This window comes from Loxodonta africana, chromosome 12 (genome assembly GCF_030014295.1).
Source record: "Loxodonta africana isolate mLoxAfr1 chromosome 12, mLoxAfr1.hap2, whole genome shotgun sequence".
Taxonomy (NCBI): domain Eukaryota; kingdom Metazoa; phylum Chordata; class Mammalia; order Proboscidea; family Elephantidae; genus Loxodonta; species Loxodonta africana.
In genome coordinates this window covers 33,316,326-33,337,001 of record NC_087353.1, presented here as the reverse complement: position 1 = coordinate 33,337,001, position 20,676 = coordinate 33,316,326, and the positions used below count along the sequence as shown (strand labels likewise).

The following is a 20,676-nucleotide window of genomic DNA, read 5'->3' as shown; positions in this document are numbered from 1 at the left end:
CACTAATAACCGAAGACCAGATGAGTTATGGGATGATACTGAGGACATCATACATGAAGAAAACAAAAGGTCATTAAAAAGACAGGAAAGAAAGAGTAGAGCAAAGTGGATATCACAAGAGACTCTGAAAATTGCTGTTGAACGTAGAGTAGCTAAAGTGAATGGGAGAATGTTGAAATAACAGAGCTGAATAGAATATTTCAAAGGGCAGCTTGAAAAAACAAATTATTATCATGAAGCGAGCAAAGTTAGAGTTAGAAAACCAAAAGGAAAGAACACACTCAACATTTCTCAGGCTGAAAAAAGTAAAGAAAAAATTCAAGCCTCAAGTTGCAATATTGAAGGATTCTATGGGCAAAATATTGAACAACACAGGAAGTATCAAAAGAAGATGAAAGGAATATACAGAGTCATGGTACCAAAAAGAATTTGTCAGCGTTCAGGCATTGCAGGAGGGAGCATATGGTCAAGAACTGATGATATTGAAGGAAGAAGTCCAAGCTGCACTGAAGGCACTGGCGAAAAACAAGACTTGAGGAATTGACGGAATACCAGTTGAAATGTTTCAACAAATGGACGCAGTGCTGGAAGTGCTCACTCATCTATGCCAAGAAATTTGGAAGACAGCTGCCTGGTCAACCAACTGAAAGAGATCCATATTTGTGTCCATTCTAAAGAAAGGTGATCCAACAGAATGCAGAAATTATCAAACAATATCATTAATATCATATGGGAGTAAAATTTTGCTGAATTCATAAACGGTTGCAGCAGTACAATGACATGGAACTGCCAGAAATTCAAGCCAGATTCAGAAGAGGATGTGGAACAAGGGATAACATTGCTGATGTCAGATGGATCTTGACTGAAAGCAGAGAATACCAGAAATATGAAAAGATGCTCAATGTTACTAGCCATCAAAAAAAAAAAAAAAGATTTTTTTTTGAGATGCAAATCAGAATCACAATGAGATACCATTTCACTCCCACTGGGATGACTATGATTTAAAAAATAATAATAATAAATGTTAACGAGGATGTGGGTGAATTAAAACTCTTATCCATTGCTGGTGGAAGTACAAAATAGTACAGCTGTTGTGGAAAACAGTGTGGCAGTTCCTCAAAAAACTAAAACTAGAACTACCATATATGACCCAGCAATTCCACTCCTAGGTATATACTCAAAAGACTTGAAAGCAGAGACTCAAAAAGACTTGTACACCAGTGTTCATTGCAGCACTAGTTGCAATAGCCAAAAGGTGGAAACAAAGTAAATACCCATCAACAGATTGATGGATAAACAGAATATGGTACATACACACAATGGCATAGTACTCAACCAGTAGGAGAAATGAAGTCTTGATGTATGCTATGGTATGGATGGAACTTGAAGACATTATGCTGAGTGAAATAAGCTAATCACAAAAGGACGAATATTGTATGACCTCATCTATATAAGAAGACAAGAAAAGGCAAATGTATAGAGTCTAAAGTTTATTAGTGATTACCAGGGTCAGGCGGGAGGGGAAAAGAGGGGTTAATGGTGATAGAAAAATTGAATTAAGGGTATTACACAGCCGATTGTTGTAATTGCTGCCAATAAGTTGTATACCTGTAAAAAGTTTAATTTGCAAAGATTGTGTGATAGATATATTTACAGCAACAACCAAAAAAGAGTAGCTGCTGAGGCTGCTTATGTACAACCACACACCTCATGGGATTTGTTTTCTTGGTTTGGAGGTTTAGGTTCATGGTTTCGTGGGACATCCCAGTTAATTGACCTAATAACGTGTTCAGCGCTTCTCTTCTACCTCCTAGTTCATTGCGTAGTGCCTGGGGTCTTAAAAGTTTATAAGTGGCCATCCCAGGCACAATTGGTCTCTTTTCACCTGGAGCAACAGAGAAAGGAGATTCAGGAATAGGAGGAGGATATGGAATGTGTGACTAATAGCTTCCATGAACAGCTGCCTCCTTTGCCATGTGACCAGAACTGGATGGTGCCTGGCTACCATTACTTAACATTTTGATCAAAGAATCCATAGAAGAATCCTGATCAAAGGAAGGAAAATGCAGAACAGGGTTTTCTGGAGAGGGTGGATGAACTTCTGAAACTATTTACCTGAGATAATCTTTAAACTTTAAACCAAAAATATCCCATGAAGTCTTCTTAAAACCGAACAATAATTTAGATTAACTAGTAAAAAAAGGCTTGCCTTTAGTATTATGCTATTTGCAAAAACTATATGGGGTCAGATTGACAACAACAACTCGAAAGATTAGATAGGAATATTAGGGGGCAGTGAGTTTATGCTGATGAGGTTGAAACAACACAGAAAAGGAGAGTGAGAATGGTTGTACAACTCGAAGAATATAATCATTGTCACTAAATTATACATGTAGAAACTGTTGAATCGGTGTATGTTTCACCATGTATTTTCTCAACAACAACAAAATAAATAAAATTTAGGAAAAGAAATCTGTATGCTAAGCAAATAATCCCAGAAAACTGTTACCAGCTAGTTGACTCTGACTCATAGCAACGGTATAGAAGAGAGGAGAACTGCCCCATAGAGTTTCCAAGTAGTGGCTGAATGGATTCAAACCGCTGACCTTTTGGTTAGCAGTCAAGCTGTTAACCACTGAGCCAATAACCCCAGAAGCTGGACTCTGTGAAGAAGAATATGGCATCAGGATTAGAGGAAGAGTCATTAAAAACCTGTGATATACAGATGACACAACCTTACTTGCTGAAAGCGAAGAGAATTTGAAGCATTTACTGATGATGAAGATCAAAGACTGTAGCCTTCCCTATAGATTATACCTCAAAGTAAAACAAAAATCCTAACAAATGAACCAATAAACATTATGATAAATGGAGAAAGATTAAAGTTGTCAAAGGTTTTATTTTACTTGGACATCAGGGAAGAAATCAAACGGCGTATTGCATTGGGTAAATCTGCTGCAAAAGACCCCTTTAAAGTGTTAAAAAGCTATGCTGTCAGGACTAAGGACTAAGGTGCCTCTGACCCAAGCCATGGTATTTTCAGTCGCCTCACTCATACGCACACTAAAGCTAGACAATGAATAAGGAAAACTGAAGAAGAATTGATGCATTTGAATTACGATGTTGGCAAAGAATATTGAATATACCATGGACGGCCAGAAGAATGAACATACCTGTCTTGGAAGAAGTATAGCCAGACTACTCCTTAGATGTGGGGATGTCAGGACTTTGTCTCACCTACTATGGACCTGTTATCAGGAGGGACTGGTCCCTAGAAAAGGACGTCATGCATGGTAAAGTAGAGGGTCATTGAAAAAGAGGAAGACCCTCAATGAGATGAATTGACACAGTGGCTGCAAAAAATGGGCTCAAACATAGCAATGATTGTGAGAATGGTGCACAACTGGGCATTGTTTCATTTTGCTGTACATAGAGTTGCTATGAGATGGAGCCAACTTGATGACACCTAACAGCAACATTATGGACTTGGATGCATCTGTGAAAAAAACAGAAAGAGATCTCTGCCCTCACAAAGCTTATAGTCTACTAAGGGGAGTTGATAATAAACAAAGAAAAAATAGAAGTAAATTAGTATATTGAAAGACAATACTGCCTTCTTAAAAAGACTGGAGTCAGGTAAAGAGGACTGGAAATGCCAGGGCTGGGGGATAGAGGGCAGTGGTGGACTGCAATTTATTTTTTAACATTTTATTTGGAAGTAATTTCAAACTTGACAGAAAATTTGCGAGAATAGGAAGAATGCAAAGAATACCCATATGCCCTTTACCCAGATCTGGGTTACCTATTGTTAATATTTTACCTCATTTGCTTTTTCATTTGCTCTCCCTTTCTATGTACACATACTATTTCTTCTTGAACCATCTGAGATAAGTTGAATATACATAGCCCTCTAACTCTAAATATATCCTAAAGTGTATAGTACTTAAGAACAGGGATATTCTCTTACATAATCACGGTGCAATTATCAACTTCAGTAAATTTAACATTGATGAATACTTTAAACTACCTCCCATATTCCAGTTTTGTCATTTGACCTAATAATGTCTTTTGTAGCGTTTTTCCCTTCCAGGACAAGATCCAGTCTAGGATCAGATACTACATTTAACTGTCAGCGCCTCTTTGTTCTCTTCTAATCCAGAACATTTTTTTTTTTTGTCTTTTCATAAAGTTGACATTTTTTGAAAGGATATGGTTTCTTTTCTTAAAAAAGAATATTCCTAATTTTGTGTTTTGTTTGTCTGATGTTTCCTCGTGACTAGATTGAGGCTATGCATTCTCGACTAGAATACTGCGTCAGTGATGCTGTGTCCTTCTCAGGGTATCATATCTCTAGGCTTCTCCTTGGTGATGTGAATTTTGATCACCTGATCAAAATGTTATCCTCACTGTATAATTGCTATTTTTTTCTTAGCAATTAATGAATAGTCTGTAGACAGACACTTTTTAAGATCATGCCAATAGCCTACGCTTCATCAAAAATTTCTCCTATATTCAGCATCCATCGATGACCCTTTCCTGACCCTAACCTTACCATGATGGTGATTTCCCAACTCTTAACATTCCCTCCATATTTCTGACTGATACTCAGTATTCTACTGTAAGCAAGAGCTCTGACTTATCTTTCTCTCTCGCTCATGTATTCGTCAATTATTGGCATGGTTTATGAATTTTCTCTTTTTTTAAAGTCTTGTGATTCATTACAGTACTTAATTATTTTGGTAATAAAACTGTTCCAGTTTTGGCCAGTGGAGACCTTTCAAGCTGGCTTATATTGTGGACTGCGACTAGTGATCAGGCACTTACAGGAGATGAAGGAAATAGCCTTGTTGATATCCAGGGAACAAAGGTTCCAGGCATTAGAAATAGTTAATGCAAAGGCCTTAAGACCAGAAGCTTGCGCATTATGTTTGAGGAACAGCAAGGAGGCCTGTGTGGCTGGAGCATAGTGAATAAAATGGAGAGTAAAAAGAGAGTTGCCTGAAAGCCATTATAAAGAATTTGGCTTTTTCAAGTAGACACATGAGACTATGTGGGCAGCTCCTGTCTGGAGGGGAGATAAGAAGGCAGAGGGGAACAGAAGCTGGCTGAATGGACACGGAAATACAGGGTAGAGAGAAGGAGTGTGTTGTCTCATTAGGGGGAGAGCAACTAGGAGTATATAGCAAGGTGTATATAAATTTTTGTATGAGAGACTGACTTGATTTGTAAACTTTCACTTAAAGCACAGTAAAAATAAAAAAAAAAAAAAAAGAATTTGGCTTTTGCTCTAAATAAGCAGAGGAGTGATATGATGTGACTCAGGTTTTAAAAGGAATTTCCTGGCTGCTGTGTTTGGAATAGACCGTAAGGGAACAAGAAGCAAGAAGTCCAGCTATAAGGCTAATTCAGTAATCTAGGTGAGAGATGATGGTGGATGTGGATCAGAACAGAAAGGTGAATCCGTGGAAGTAGTGAGAAGGGGTCAGATTCTGGATATATGTTGAAGGGGAAGGCAACAGAATTTCCTGATTAGATGTGGAGCGTGAGAGACAAGGAGGGACTTAAGGATGACTCTAAAGTTTTGGCCTGAACAATAGGAGAAGATGGAGTTACCATCAGCTAAGTTAAAAAAGACTTGTTTTTAGGTGCCATCGAGTTGGTTCCAGCTCATAGGGACCCCACTGCATATCTGAATGAAACATTGGCCGGTTCTGTGCCATCCACACCATCATTGCTGTGTTTGAGCCCATTGTTGTGGCCACTGTGTCCATTCATCTTACTGAGCTCTTTTTTGCTGACCCTCCACTTTACCAAGCATAATGTTCTCCAGGGATTGGTCCCTTCTAATAACATGTCCAAAGTAAGTGAAATGAAGTCTTACCATCCTTGCTTCTAAGGAGCATTCTGGCTATACTTCTTCCAAGACAGATTTGTTCATTCTTCTGGCAGTCTATGGTATATTCAGTATTCTTCCCCAACTCCATAATTCAGATGCATCAGTTCTTCTTCTTCAGTCTTCCTTATTCATTGGCCAGCTTTCACATGTGTATGAGGCAATTGAAACTACCATGGCTTGGGTCAGGTGCACCTTAGTCCTCAAAGTGACATCTTTGTTTTTTAACACTTTAAAGAGATCTTTTACAGTGTATTTATCCAATGCAATACAATACATTCTTTGATTTCTTGACTGCTCCTTCCATGGGTGCTGATTATGGATCCAAGTAAAATGAAATCTGTGGCAACTTCAGTCTTTTTTCTGTGTATCATGATGTTGCTTATTGGTCCAGTCGTGAAGGTTTTTGTTTTCTTTATATTGAGATGTAATCCATAGAAGGCTGTAGTCTTTGATCTTCATTACTTAGTGCTTTATGGCCTTTTAGCTTTCAGCAAGCAAGATTGTGTCATCTGCATATTGCAGATAGTTAGTCTTCCTCCAGAACTGTGGGAGAATGTATCTCAGTTATTTTAAGCAACCCAGTTTGTGGTAGTTTGTTACAGCAGCCACAGGAAACTAATACAGTGTCCTTGACACTTGAGGCTGTTTCAATATGAAGACCTGTATATCTGTGTTCTTCATTTTGTGGAAACTTCCATCAATTATTTCTGTTAGGTTCCCGTCCCTCCTTTTTTAGTTTCCTCATTCTGGAACTCGTTTAGTAGGATATTCATTTTCTTGTATTGGTTCTCTAATTTTCTGTCCTCCTGCTCATCTTTGTGATTACAGTTGGATTTTCTCCACTCTTATTTCTACTATTTTTACTGATTTTTTTTTTAATTTAAGAAATTATATTTTAATTTTTAAGAATTGTATCCTGTTTACTGTGTTCTTTTTATATCCCATTCTTTATTAACATAACATTTTCTTACATTTCTAAGCAAATTTTCTTATAATTTCTTCTGGTTTTCCCATTGTGTTTTCCTCTGAGTTTAATTTTTATATTTGTTTTGTCCTCTGTCTTCCATGTTAGAGCCCTTACTCAAATGTGTGACAATCTGTTGTTTCTTATCTATATTTAAAGTCGTACATTATATTTGCGATTCGGAAGCTCTCTTTGTGTGTGCTGGACTTGACAGCATGTGGACTTCTGCCTTCACTGTAGACTAAATAGCTGCAAGCCAGCTTTTTTGTCAAGGAACCCAAATGTCAGTGTGGTAGGCTATGGTCAGGCTTGTCTAGGAAGAAGATTATGAAGATGTTTAACTCTGGCACAGCTAGAAATTCCATTTACAGTAGCGGTGAATTCCTTCATGCTGAGGTGTTGCCATGATCCCTCAAGCCACTCATACAAAAGGCTGCCTTCCAGCTATGAAGATTGTTAACCCATGAAGTAATTATGTCTGTTTTAGTGAGATTTGTTATTTTGGGGAATATATGTATGTATCAATTGGAGGGCTCCAGAAAACGTGCAGTTCCCCCTCCTGAAATAAATGATAATTACATTTTGCCCTGTGAGAGGTCTTTCCTGGGGTATTGACCCTCATTAGACTGAGGAAGACTATATTATGCTTTGCTCTAAAAGATCTCTCTTAGATTTATTGAAGATGGCAGATTATGGTTCTCTTTCATGATCATCTTATTTTGAAGTAATTTTTCAGAGAGAAAACGAAGCATCTTTACCTCACAATAAAAGTCTGAAACCACGTATTTGTAGTGATCTGTAGGAAGACTTACTAGAAGCACTCACAGGATACTTTCCCTAACAGAATGTACATCTTGCATGCAGTGATTGTATTCTACCTGTATAAACTATATTCCAGGAAACTATTGCATAAAAGTTGTACAAAATTGAAAATAAAGAAAAGGCTTTTCTATGAGTGGGCCATCTGGGATATTCTATAGGTATATCACCCCTTAGGGAGCAAGGAACAATGAAGAAAACTAAAGATACAAGGGAAAGGTTAGTCCAAAGGACTAACAGGCCACATCTGCCACGGCTTCCACTAGGCTGAGTCCAGTACAACTAGATGGTGCCTAGCTACCACCACTGACTACTCTGACAGGGATCACAATAGAGGGTCCCAGACAGAGCTGGAGAAAAATGTGGAACAAAATTGTAACTCAAAAAGAAAGACCAGACTTGGCGACATGACAGAGACTGAAGACACCTGGAGTGTATGGCCCCCGGACACCCTTTCAGCTCAGTAATGACGTCACTCCTGATTGGACAGGCCCATAAAACAAAATGAGACTAAAGGGGCACACCAGCCCAGGAGCAAGGACTAGAAAGCAGGAGGGGACAGGAAAGCTGGCAATAGGGAACTCAGGGCTGAGAAAGGTGAGTGTTGACATGTCGTGGGGTTGTTAACCAATGTCATAAAATAATATCTGTACTACTGTTTAATGAGAAACTGGTCTGTTCTATAAACCTTCATCTAAAGTACAATTTTTAAAAAAAGGCTTTTCTTTTCAAAAAGATAGGTGAAATTTCATTGAGGATCGCATGGTATTGTTTTAAAATCAATTTGCTTTGATATAATGGTGACAAATGTACTTTTTTAGAAATAGTTGTTATTTATGTTATAAATATTAGAACCAAACTTTGAATTATATTTTTTTACTGTGGTAGTCATATATGTAAGAAAACATTTGCCATTTCAGCGTTCTTTACATACACACTTCAGTGGCATTAGTTATGTTTATCAGGCATATATTATGTTATTCAGCCATTACCATTATCCATTTCCAGATTTTTCCATCATCCTTAACATAAGCTCAGTGTCTTGCTTTTAACTTAATGTAAACTTTCGCTGTATGCATTTGAAAAGCATGAATTAATTCTGTCAGTTGAAAATGTTACCTTTACTTATTGAACAACTTTCAAGGACCATTAAGGTGAATGAATGTTTGAGTCGCAGACTAAAATATGAACTGGTAATAGAGTATAATACCTAGTTCATTATATATCCAGATACCATGGAGTGTTTTTGGTTAAATTGGATGAATTATTGTCTTATTTATATGCCCAGTACTCTTGAGATTTGGCAGAGATGTCATTAGGCTATCAGAAATACAGCCCTGTCCTGTTGGGGAGGGTACAGAGTCTTCCCGAGGATGCTGTCCCCTCTCTAAACTCTGTAGAAGCCGATGCCTTAGTTCAGTGAGGCAGTGGTAGGACTTAGCAGCTAACCAGGGTTATTGCTTAGCCTGTCTTGGAAGAAGTACAGCCAGAATACTCCTAAAAGGCAAGGATGGCGAGACTTCATGTCATATACTTTGGACATGTTATCAAGAAGGACCAGTCCCCAAAGAAGGACATCGTGCTTGGTAAAGTGGAGGATCAGCTAAAAAGAGGTAGACCCTCAATGAGATTCATTAACATGGTGGCTGCAACAATGGTCTGAAATACAGCAAGATTGTGAGGGTGACGCAGGACCAAGCAGCGTTTCGTTCTATTGTACACAGGGTTGCTATGAGTCGAAATCGACTTGAGGGCATCTAACAACAACAGGCTTGTGACGTCACCAGACGATGCTACCCTCGTGAAGCTGGCATGCCTGAAGTCAGTGGGAGGAGGACCACTCCCTTCAGAGAATCGTAAGGAAAAGATAAGCATAAGATGCATCTTTGAAACATCTTTATTGAACTGAGCAAGACAGATCCTTGCCTGTTATCAAGGCTGGCACTGGGCCTAATGCAGTTCCTTTAGTCGGTTGGAACTAACCTTTTGCTTGTGAGTTAACTTCTTGTTTTTCAAAGATTTAGCCTCTGTCTCACGGGGTCTTAGTCACCTTAACTGATACATTTGCATTTTGCCAGGCAAAATGGAACAAGAAAGCCACACTTTGTGCCTTCCAGTTGACTTCTGAGAAGATGAGAATGTTTACAGGGACAGCTTCTGTGGTGGAAATCCCGTGTTCTCTGGTACTTTGGCGTGCATCCAGCATGTGCCTCTGACTACTGGCCTTTCCATTGTATCTAAAACCAAACCTCTTGCCTGGAGTTAATTCTTATAGGACTGAGTAGAACTGTCTCATAGGGTTTCCAAGGCTGTCATCTTTATGGAAGCATACTGCCACATCTTTCTCCCACAGAGTGGCTGAAGGATTCTAACTGCCAACCTTTTGATTAGCAGCCAAGCACTTAACCGCTGTGCTACCAGGGCTCCTTCCTCTGTATCATTCTCCCTTAAATTCAGAAAACCTGTGAAGGACACTTTACCTCATCTTAGGAAAGGTATAAAAATGGTATTTTAGTATGTTGAACTGAAGTATAAATGTTTCACAGTGTCTTTCAGCAAAGTTAAATGTGGAAGAATCTTTGTTTTACTGATTTCCCTGAGTAGCCCTGTGCTCTATCCTCAGCACCTTGACAGCGGTAGGTACTCAGTGAGTATTTGTCTACTTCTCTGGGGCCCTGGTGGCGCAGTGGTTAAGAGTTACAGCTGCAGTTCAGATCCACCAGATCCACCAGACGCTCCTTGGAAACCCTATGAGGCAGTCCTCCTCTGTCCTGTAGGGTCTCCAAGAGTTGGAATTGACTCTACGGCAATGGATTTGCTTTGGTTTTTGGTCTCTTTCCAAAGTCTTTTTCAACAGTTCCTAGGTCATGATGAACAAGAGATTTCTAGTGTCTGTTTTATATTTTTCTACTGTACTCTTTATTTCCCATATCGTGGTACCTATCATGCATTATTATAAACTTCTCTAACACTAAACTTTAAATGCTCTGAGGGCAGGCACTGTGTCTGTCTTGTGCATCCGTTTCTCCAGCACTCAGCCCAGCATCTGACGTGTTGTAGGTGCTCAATATATATTTGATGAAAGTGAATGAATGAACAAACTAATGAGCAGCCAGTAGACCTAATGAATGACTCTTTCTTCTCAGTCACTCTAGGCCCAAAATTTGAAACAGTGGGATTTCTAACTTACAACAGTCCCAACACCAGTGCTAAAACACTGGGGGTTTTTCGGTTGTTTTTTGCCTCCTGCCCTACATATAGTACTCTAGCTCCCAGTGTGATGCATTCCTACAACTGATTGGTTTATCACATCAGATCACATCATGAAGGATGACTACATCATTAGATAACTGCCAACTACATCACTATGTAACTGCCAAACCACTGAGAATTATGTCCCAGCGAAGTTGGCACACAATCTTAACCATCACAGGGCATTTTCAGTTTATAAACTATGCATACTTCTGGCTAAATAAGCTAAATAGACTTTGTGTTTCCAGTCAGATCCTAAGGGAGGAAAACATGGTCTTAGTGGGAGAAGAGTTAAACTAGGATCATTTCTAGATCTATGCTGTGACTACTAGCAACTTTATCTTTGAAGGCTGTCTGGTCTATAATGCATGTTCACTAAGATACGTCTTAACAATACTGGTAATCTGATAAAGAAATAAACTGTGTGCTAAATGTTCTTGTTTTCAACTTGTGCGGTTAGGTATCACCTGCCATGCAGCAACAAGTGGGCTCAACTAGTAAATTAATGTGGAAAATAGCAGCGATGCTGGTTTTTTGAAGGTTTTGTAAACATAACAGATATCATTTTTCATTATTTTGTCATAATGTGTAGGTACCATTGCTGCATCCAGAAAAACAGATGCATCTGTAATAAGTTACCTGAATGGGGAAGTTCATTTTTGTATTATTTTTTAAATTTTGTTTTTTTTAAAGCATCTAACAAAATAGATTGCATACAGACCACACCTGAACATCATATTCCTTACCTTACAGCCACACCCCAATTGCCTCTTAACTTCCTTCCTAAAAAATGACTACTAATAAGTTCAGGCAAAATAATTGTCAAAATACTATGTGTAAACCCCAAAATGTATCCACCATAAACAGTCCCAGTGTGTGTATTTATTTTCCTGCACTCTTCAAGAAAGCCTGGTTGTGTTTCATTATCAAAAGTTGAGTCTGATAGACTTCAAATGAGGATGTGAGCTATGTGAAAATGTTCCCTTAGAGTAGAATAACTTGGCTAGCCTGGAAGTTCTTTCTATAATGAGATAGTAACATAAGAAAATGTTTTATTGTGTACACAGATTTGGAAGCTTTCTCTGCACAGCTGTGTTTATAAAATGGGGTGTACTTTCTTGAACTCGGTGGTTTTTTTTGTTTTGTTTTTTACCAGTAGGTTTCTACATGAAGAAGAAAAGAAATTTTTATTATTGTGACTTAGGCTGTCACATGTGGGTTGTTTATTTTACTGAAATTATCATTATGATATATAGGAAACTTAGAAGCTTCACTCACAGGCAATAACTATTGTTCTCCAAAAGTAAGAGAGAAAAATCAGTCCCATCAACGAAGTATGAGTTGTGAAAAATGGTCTCTGGTCGTCTCATATTTTTGCGAGGCAATGATGCATTCAGAGCACATGATAGAACTTCCTTATTGTTTCGGTCCATTCCCGTGATTTCAGAGTGCACTTTAATTCTGAATTTGTTACTGATATAGATCAACCAAATGTAACTATGTGGTTGCTCATGTATTTTTAGAGTTTCCTTTGCATGCAATTTTGTTTAACGTGGGTCACAGTAATGGATCATTTATAAAAATAATGGATTGTTTCCTGTTTCTGCCAACTGATTTGATCAATCTGAAGTTCCTTGTGTACTGTGGGTTACATAACGAGTATGGAATCTGTGTGGTATGTTTTTTGGTTTGACAGTAGCTGTGTTAACCGTTTATATTCCCTAAATCTTTGAGGACATGTTAATAAGCACAAGCAAGCCCATGATGCTTCTTGAAGTGAGTAAACTTGAAGCTAAAATGAGCAAAGAGTTACCATAAAGGCCTAAATTATCAGACCTCTTGGAAATGAGATTGTTTTGTTAGTCATTAATTATTTTGGCTAACTGTAGATTAGCCAGGGCGAGGCTAGGGAGGGAGCACACTTATTTCCAACTTTGCCATTTAAATGTTTCTGATGTGTTTTAGCATACTCTTCTGCATTCGTAAAGAGTACAGTAAAACATAATTTAGCTTATTTTCCTAAAGAAGAATCTTGTTGTTCATAGCACCTAACAGTCCTAGTCCTGAATATTTTCTCTTACCTACAACAGTATTATAAATGCCGAAGGTGTAGAAGACCAGGATTAAATGTACTGTCCTCACATTATTCCCTGGAAATATTTTTAAATAAATCCCTGGTTTGGCTCTTTGCTAATATTTTCTAAAAGTTGCCTGGAGGAGAAAATATGATTGAGAGTTGAACAATTGAATTTCATTTAGTAGAGATTGTATTATTTGGTGACATCTAATTTACCAGGAATCATTTATGGGATATAGTTGAAGAGCTTGAAAATAAGCAAAATACCTCTGTGCTTTCAGAATTAAAAGCCCAAAGAACATATGAGCCTATAGAGCGTCTTACTTGCAGCTTGCTAACTCCTTTTGATTCACAATTCCAAGAAGCAGATTTCAAAGGAGAATCAAAATTTGTACACCCTTCCTGTCAGCACATACAAATCTGGCCAATGTTTTGTCACGGCCAAGTGTTCCATCATATGGATATAGCATAACTTACGTAACCAGCCTTAATTATGGGCGCTCATTTCCAGTTGTTTGCTATTTGGAATAATTCTGTTTTCTAGTTTTCCCAACTCCATTTATTAGGCAACCTTTTTCTTCCATTGATACCTTTATCATAAATTTCATTCCCATGAGTGTTAAGGCCTGTTTCTGTTCTTTTGTTTTTGTTCCATTGAGCTGCGTGATCCTTTTCTGGCACCAAGCAGTTTTAATTAGTGTAGCTTCATAATACATGTAATATTTAGCAGAGCTCATTTCCCTCGTTTCTCTTCCTTTTTCAGAATTCCTTGGCTATCCTTCTTATTTGTCCACATGAACATTAATATAATTTGTCAAATTTCAAAATAAGAATCATCTTTTGTTTTAAGCATTACTAGAGGTGTAAAGAGAGTTACTTAATTACAAAAAGATTAATAGTATCAGGGATGAAAGAGGTAACATTACTACTGGTGGTTTAGAAATTGAACTATAATAGCAGGGTATTATAAATAATTTTATGCCAGTAACTTTGAAAATTTCAAATGAGATGGATAAATCCCTAGAAAAAGATATCAAGACAGATTCAAAAGAAATAGAAAGCATGAATGGTCCTATAGCCATTAAAAAGTTGAGTCAACCAATAGTCAAAAGTCATTCTAAAGCTCCAGGCATAGATGGCTTCATTGGTGAATTCTACTAAACATTCAGAGAATAAATAATTCTAACATTATACAAAGGCTTCTAGTTCCTGTCAGGGCTCTCTAATCTGTTCTATTGGCCTGCTTTTCTAACTCTGCACCAAAAGCACGTATGTCTTATTTATTAAAGGTTTATACTATAGTATGCTATTTTTTTTATGATATTGGTAGAACAAGTTAAATCCCTTCTTTTTGTTCTTCAAGAATGCCTTAGGTATTTTTGGCTTTCTGCATTTCCATGTACATTTTGAATTTGCTTGTAAAGTTCACGAACAACTTGTTGAGATTCTGATTCTGGTTTTACTAAATTTATAAATTAATTTGGGGAGAAATAATGTCTTTACAATGTTGTGTTTTCTATTCCGTCAACTTGGGATAAAATAAACCCATTGTGATTGAGTCAATTCCAAGTTATAGAGAACTGTCCCATAGGGTTTCAAAGGCTGTAATCTTTATGGAAGCAGATTGCCATACCTTTCTCCCACGGAGCAGCTGGTGGTTTCCAACTGCTCACCTTTGGGTTAGTAGCCAAACACTTAACCGCTGTGACACCAGAGTTCCTTGAACATGGTATAGTTCTCCATTTATTGTAAATCTTCTTTATGGTCTTTAAAAAAGTTTTATACATTCTACCTATAGTCATTCTGTACAACTTTTGTCTGATTATTACCTTCTTATTTTTTATGCAGTTGTAAATAGGATATTTTTAAAATTTCATTTTCTAAATGATTGTTGCTGATCTATACAAATACAAATAATGTTTACATGTTGATTTTCTGTCCAGCAAACTTGTTAAACTCTCTTGTTCGTTCTAAAACTTGTCTGTATATTCTTTTGGATTTTCTAAGTACACATTTGTCCACAGATAATGACAGTGTTGTTTCTTCGTTTTAGATCCTGTATCTTTTATTTCTTTTCCTTACCATATTGAGGTGGCCAAAACTTCGAGTATAACACACAGCAGAAATAATCCACCCCTGTTTGAAATCTGTTTAGTCTTGTTAAGTCCAACAGAACATCATGTAGCACTTAAAGCAACAAGAAGACTTGTGATGTTAGAATTACCTACAAGATAAGGGAAGAGTTCTGAATTTGAAGGTGAAAAATCAAGGGTTAATATTAGCACCACTCCATCACTGAGAGGTTTTTCATCAGTTTCTCCTCTCAGACTCTGCAGGCACGCTGCTTAGTATCCAAGTGAAATGCCAGACCCCTATATTGCACAGTTAACATTAGACAGTGTCATAAAATTTACTAGCTGTGTGAGCCCCAGACACCCAGGAAGGTAGTTTTCCTTTCAAAAACAGAAGAGAAAAATTCAATACTTAATAGATGCAGTGTTGTTTAAGAGTTCCTTTTGAGCCACATCTTCTTTAACCCTCAGTATTCTCAGACTTCTTAATTTTTGCCAATCTGAAAGACACATGTCACATTGCTAAGAGAAACAGGAGTCACATTTGACTTTGAACCATTGGCAGCAGTTCTGAAGAAAGTCTTTGGACAAAAAGGCAAAAATGAAGTAGTGGCATACCTACTGTACATTGACTGTGAGAGTGGGGAGGCTTCTATTACAAAGCCCTGGAGACATCAGAAAGCTATTAGGTTCATTGCCAGTGCTGTCTGCAGCTGAAGATAACTGTAGTTATGATGCTAGTGCTGTATACTCTGCTTAACCTTTCCCCACATCATAGTGATTACTAGTGCATGAAGAATGCTGGATCCTTGTGCTATGCTAGAAGGGGAAAAGGAAGATGACCAAATATCAGAAAAGTCCTGGGATTCCAGAGCTGATCTCATTCCCTCTCTGTATTTGAATGTGTTGGGTTGGATCTCACTCTCAAAGTGGCATCTGGAGAGGATGATTGTTTTATTGTCTTTACTTTTCCAGCCAGACTTCACAGAGATTCCATAACCTTTCTGTGAATCTTTGTGCATAACCTTTGGACAAACCCATTGCCACACAGGCAGCTGGCTTCGATTTGAAGATTCCGGATCATCCCTGACATTCTGGGGCCCGCAGTAACCTGCAGCAGAAAAACCTGTGAATGCCTCATACATAAGGCCTTTAGCACAGTCCATCCGGCATGTCCTCTTCTGCTTTGTACCTGAGAAGATGCCAGTGTTGGAATCTCCCTTCTGCATTCTGCCAGAAATCCTGGATTCAATTGAAAAGTAACGTTGCCATCTAGCAGTTTTAAAATCATTTGCATGGATGTGGCTACCTGCTTCCAAAAAGTGTCTTTAACTCATCAGCTAAACAGGTGTTTAGGTAGCAATACATTCTCACTTTTACGTGGCAAAGGAGAAACAATGGAGGTCAAACTATCCTGTGACCAAAAAAGAAATAGCTAAAATATCTCACCTATTGTTGGGAGAAAAGGAAAAGTCTACGGAAATGGCTGAGCACTTAGCTGACAGATATGACCAAGGAAAAACAAGAAGATATCATGACTAAAATGAGAAATGTCCTTCACAGTTTTCATTCACAAACCCCTGTTCTTCCTAATAGTGAAAGCAGCATGAAGACAAAATTACAGCTGATTACTGATCAATTCAACATTTGGGCAATACCATCATACAGGTTTTTATGAAAAACTAGCATCAACAGCAGAGCCCTGGTGGTGCAGTGGCTGAGTGTCCAGCTGCTAACCAAAAAGCTGCCAGTTTGAATCCAGCAGCCACTTCTTGGAAACCCATTGGGGCAGTTTTACTCTGTCTTATGGCGTCACGATGAATTGAAATCAACTCGCCAGCAATGGTTTCTTTTTTTTTTTTTTTTTTTTAATGGGTAGTATCAATAGCAGAAAATGGAAGAGTCTGAGTCCACAAAAACCCACCTTTAGTCTCAGGGTCTACCAGCAAAAGTGCACTCAGTTCATCCAGAAGGAGGAGGATGAATACATAAGGGAAAAGGTAAAGCAAATCAGTGATCTCCGAAATCAAAGGAACAGATTCATAACTGAAGTTAAACACAACTGGAGACATAAGTCCACATCATAGAGCAGATAAAGAGGTATGTTTATAAAGAAACATTTTGAATGAAAAATATCTTCATGATTTGGGGCTACAGAGGAATTTCTTAAGCAAGACACACACACACAAAAAAAAGAACAGTAATCTTAAAGGAAAAGACAAATCTGACTGCATCAAACTTAAAGAACTTGCCTTCATTAAGAAAAATATAGTAAGAATAAGAGATGAACAGGCAAGCCACAGAATGCAACATGACCAAAAATTGATATCTAGAATATATAACAACTCCAACAAATCAGCACGAAAAAAGACAGGCAACCTAATAGAAAAATGTGCAAGAGACTTGAATAAGCACTTAGAGAATACAGAAAATATCCAATAAGCATATAAAAGAATCAAACTCATTAGACATCCATCAGTGAACACAAATTAAAGCCTCAGAGACACCACTCACTATACACAAGATTGTCCAAAATTTAACAATTTGCCAGTATCAAGTGTCATGAGGATATGTAATAACGTGAACTAGCATGTGTTGCTAATTGGTCCGAGTATAAATTGGTACAACTACTTTGGAAAACGATACGGCATTGTCTGCTAAAGCTGAACATATGTCTGTCTGTCTTAGTCATCTAGTGCTGCTGTAACAGAAATACTGCACGTAGGTGGTTTTAAAGAGCAGAAATTTGTTTTCTCACAGTTTAGGAGGCTAAGAAGTCCATATTCAGGGCACCAACTACAGAGGAAGGCTCTCTGTCTGTCCACTCTGGGGAAGAATCCTTGTCTCGGCTTTTGTGGCTGCCACATTTCTCAGTTCCTTGGCAATCTCCACATAGCATCTATCTTTCTGCCATTTGTGCTCACTTCTGTGTATAATCTGCTGTTTTTGTAACTCAAAATGATTAGGTTTAAGAAACACACCCATGCTGATAATGCCCTTATTAACATAACAAAGAAAACCCTATTCCCAAATGGGATTTTATACCCACAAGTATAAACGTTAGGATTCCAGCACATATTTTAGTGGTACAAAAATCCATGACACTAACCTGCCACCTAGTATTTCCACTTTGAGGTGATGTATCCATCAGAAACACATACACACCTACACCAAGAGACATGTACAAAAATGTTCATAAGCAGCATATATGTAATATCCCTGAGCTGAAAACAGCCCAGAGACCAGTAAAATGGAGAAACTGTGGAATGTTCATGCAATGGAAAGCTATATAGCAAAGATGATAATAAGCTATTGCTACATGTATCAACACAGATGAATCATATAAAGTTGAGAGAAAGAAAAAAGCATACTGTGTAATTCCATTCAGATCTAGTTCATTAACAGGCAAAAAATAAATATAGTTTTAAGGGATGTTAACTGTTAATGTAAAGCAAAATAAGTCAGGATAGAGGTTACCTAAGATGTGAACAGAAGTTGTTGGGAAGACATACATGCAGGGCTTCTGGCACTGCTTTGTTTCTTGACCCACATTGCTATTCATTTTATAATGATTTGTTAAATTGTACATTTCTGTTTTATGTGCTTTTTTGTATATATGTTATACTTCATTTAAAAGAGGGTTTAAAAAAAAAAGGAAGTCATTGGGTCCATTTTCATTTCCTGTTTTACAATCTATTGACATTGAATATATTCCATTCATGTTATTCTGTTATTAATAGAGATTGTGCCTAACGTTTGCCTTTTCTGATCCCCACAGAAATTATTTTTATATGTTAATTTTAGAAATACTAATATGGTGAATAATAAGTTTAAAATGATGTTAGTGATTCCCATTTTCCTGAACTAATATTAAAATATATTTAATAATAATCTGATAAATTGAGTTGAAATAATATTTTTGTCTTTAAACATTTGCCCAGTTACGTACAGATTTCCAGCTTCTCTTTTCCCTGAGCTGCATTTTATTAATGTCACATACTGAGTGTTAGAAATTTATTTGGTCTTGTTAAAGATCATTGTTGGCTGGTAAGATTAAAGAATAGAAGAACTTTTAAAAAGTTAAATACTTCAAATGTAATCAACGAAATGCTGAATGAAAATGGAATCACTTATGTGGTGCAAGTGCTTAACACACTTAGCTGCTAACTGAAAGGTTGAATGTTCGAATCCACCCAGAGGTGCTTCAAAAGAAAAGCCTGGTGATCTATTTCTGAAAAATGGGCTTTTGAGAACCCTGTGGAGCACACTTCTACTCTGACACATTTTCGGTCTTCATAAATTGGAATTGACAGCAACTGATTATTCTTATGTGGCTCTGCTGTCTTGTGGTGTCATTAATCACTCAGGTTGGTATAATTGCTTGACTATTATACCAACATTAGTTGGTATACGCTACATTAGTTCCTACTTTCAGCAGTCTTTAAAAGGGATTGTGAATTGTTATCACAGATGGCTAGGAATTACCTAGAATCTGATTCCTCCTCACCTTGAAAGTTAACCCCCACAACTCAGCAAGTCTGGATCATCCTTATATCCTAACCAGATTGACTATGGGCTGAGAGTGTAGTAGGTGATGTTGCTCTGTCTGAATAGATCTCTAGTCTTGTTCTGAAACCCAACCATGTGTCAGTAGTACGTGGAAGAAACCATCAAGCCATGGGCTACCCCTTAAGAAAGCCTCTCATCAAAGTATATTTCTTTATTGTAGGTAATCCGCTGCATGATGCTCTTTCCAACAATTGAGCGAATGTCACAGTCACCCAACGGCAGGATTGCGACCCCATTACTGTGCTGGTTTCGATATGCTCTCTATGCTCTTAGCTACTTATTATTGAAACCGTTGCCTGAGAAAATCAAGTACTTGCTAACTAGAGTGGTCTTTAAAGTGAAAAACATACCGAATGAGTATTTGTGCATGAATTTATTGAATCCATTCTGCCTTGGTAAGCATATTTTAAAATGTATGTTTTTTCTTATATAAGAAAGTGTTTTTGAGAATAACCTTAGAAAGTGAAGGAATATCAAGCAAGGAAGTATTTTTTGTTCCCCCCCCCCCAAAAAAAAAGTTTAAAACTAGGAATGAATAAAATATAAAATACAGTCAGGGGAGTTTTATATGACAAATAGATAATCCCCATCAAGCTTTACTTTTACCTTATGCTTCTGATTCTCTACTCTAGCCGTAGGATTGTGAGAAATAATTCTCCTGTATACATAGTATATTTATATATACTGTGTACATTTAGCATATTTCTTCACTGGGGCCTTTACAGGAAGCCAGGATGTGTCCTGATAGTTCAGTGAAAGAACTTTGCAAAAGACAGCCCAAGAAAACCAGGCCCAATATTCCCATAGAGTGAACAGTTATGCTTTTATTTTCCTCCTTTAAATGTCTTTGGGGGGTTTAAATTACAAAAGTAATAAATAACCATCATGGTAATACAGTATTATAATAAGGGGTGCTTTGTTGATTATGTTTTCTGAATGTGCCAAGAATGTTCTTACTACTTTACTTTTTGGCATCAAACATCATTTTAAAATGGAATTTATCTTTTTAGATGATACTACTTTATAC

General features: G+C 37.5%; 1 protein-coding gene and 1 pseudogene across 4 annotated transcripts in view; both read left to right on the top strand.

Moving 5' to 3' along the window:
* Nucleotides 1-20,676, top strand: part of LDAH (lipid droplet associated hydrolase) — a 141,146-nt gene that overhangs the window by 80,198 nt on the left and 40,272 nt on the right. For 3 of the 4 annotated variants that reach the window (XM_064295074.1, XM_064295072.1, XM_064295073.1), the window contains one exon: nt 19,810-20,044. The exons of the other annotated variant lie outside the window; for it this stretch is intronic. In XM_064295074.1, coding sequence (XP_064151144.1) covers nt 19,810-20,044 — 235 coding nt within the window. The remainder of the gene's footprint in view (nt 1-19,809; nt 20,045-20,676) is intronic. 4 annotated transcript variants of the gene reach the window in all.
* Nucleotides 8,087-16,937, top strand: LOC135232913 (nuclear pore complex protein Nup88-like; annotated as a pseudogene).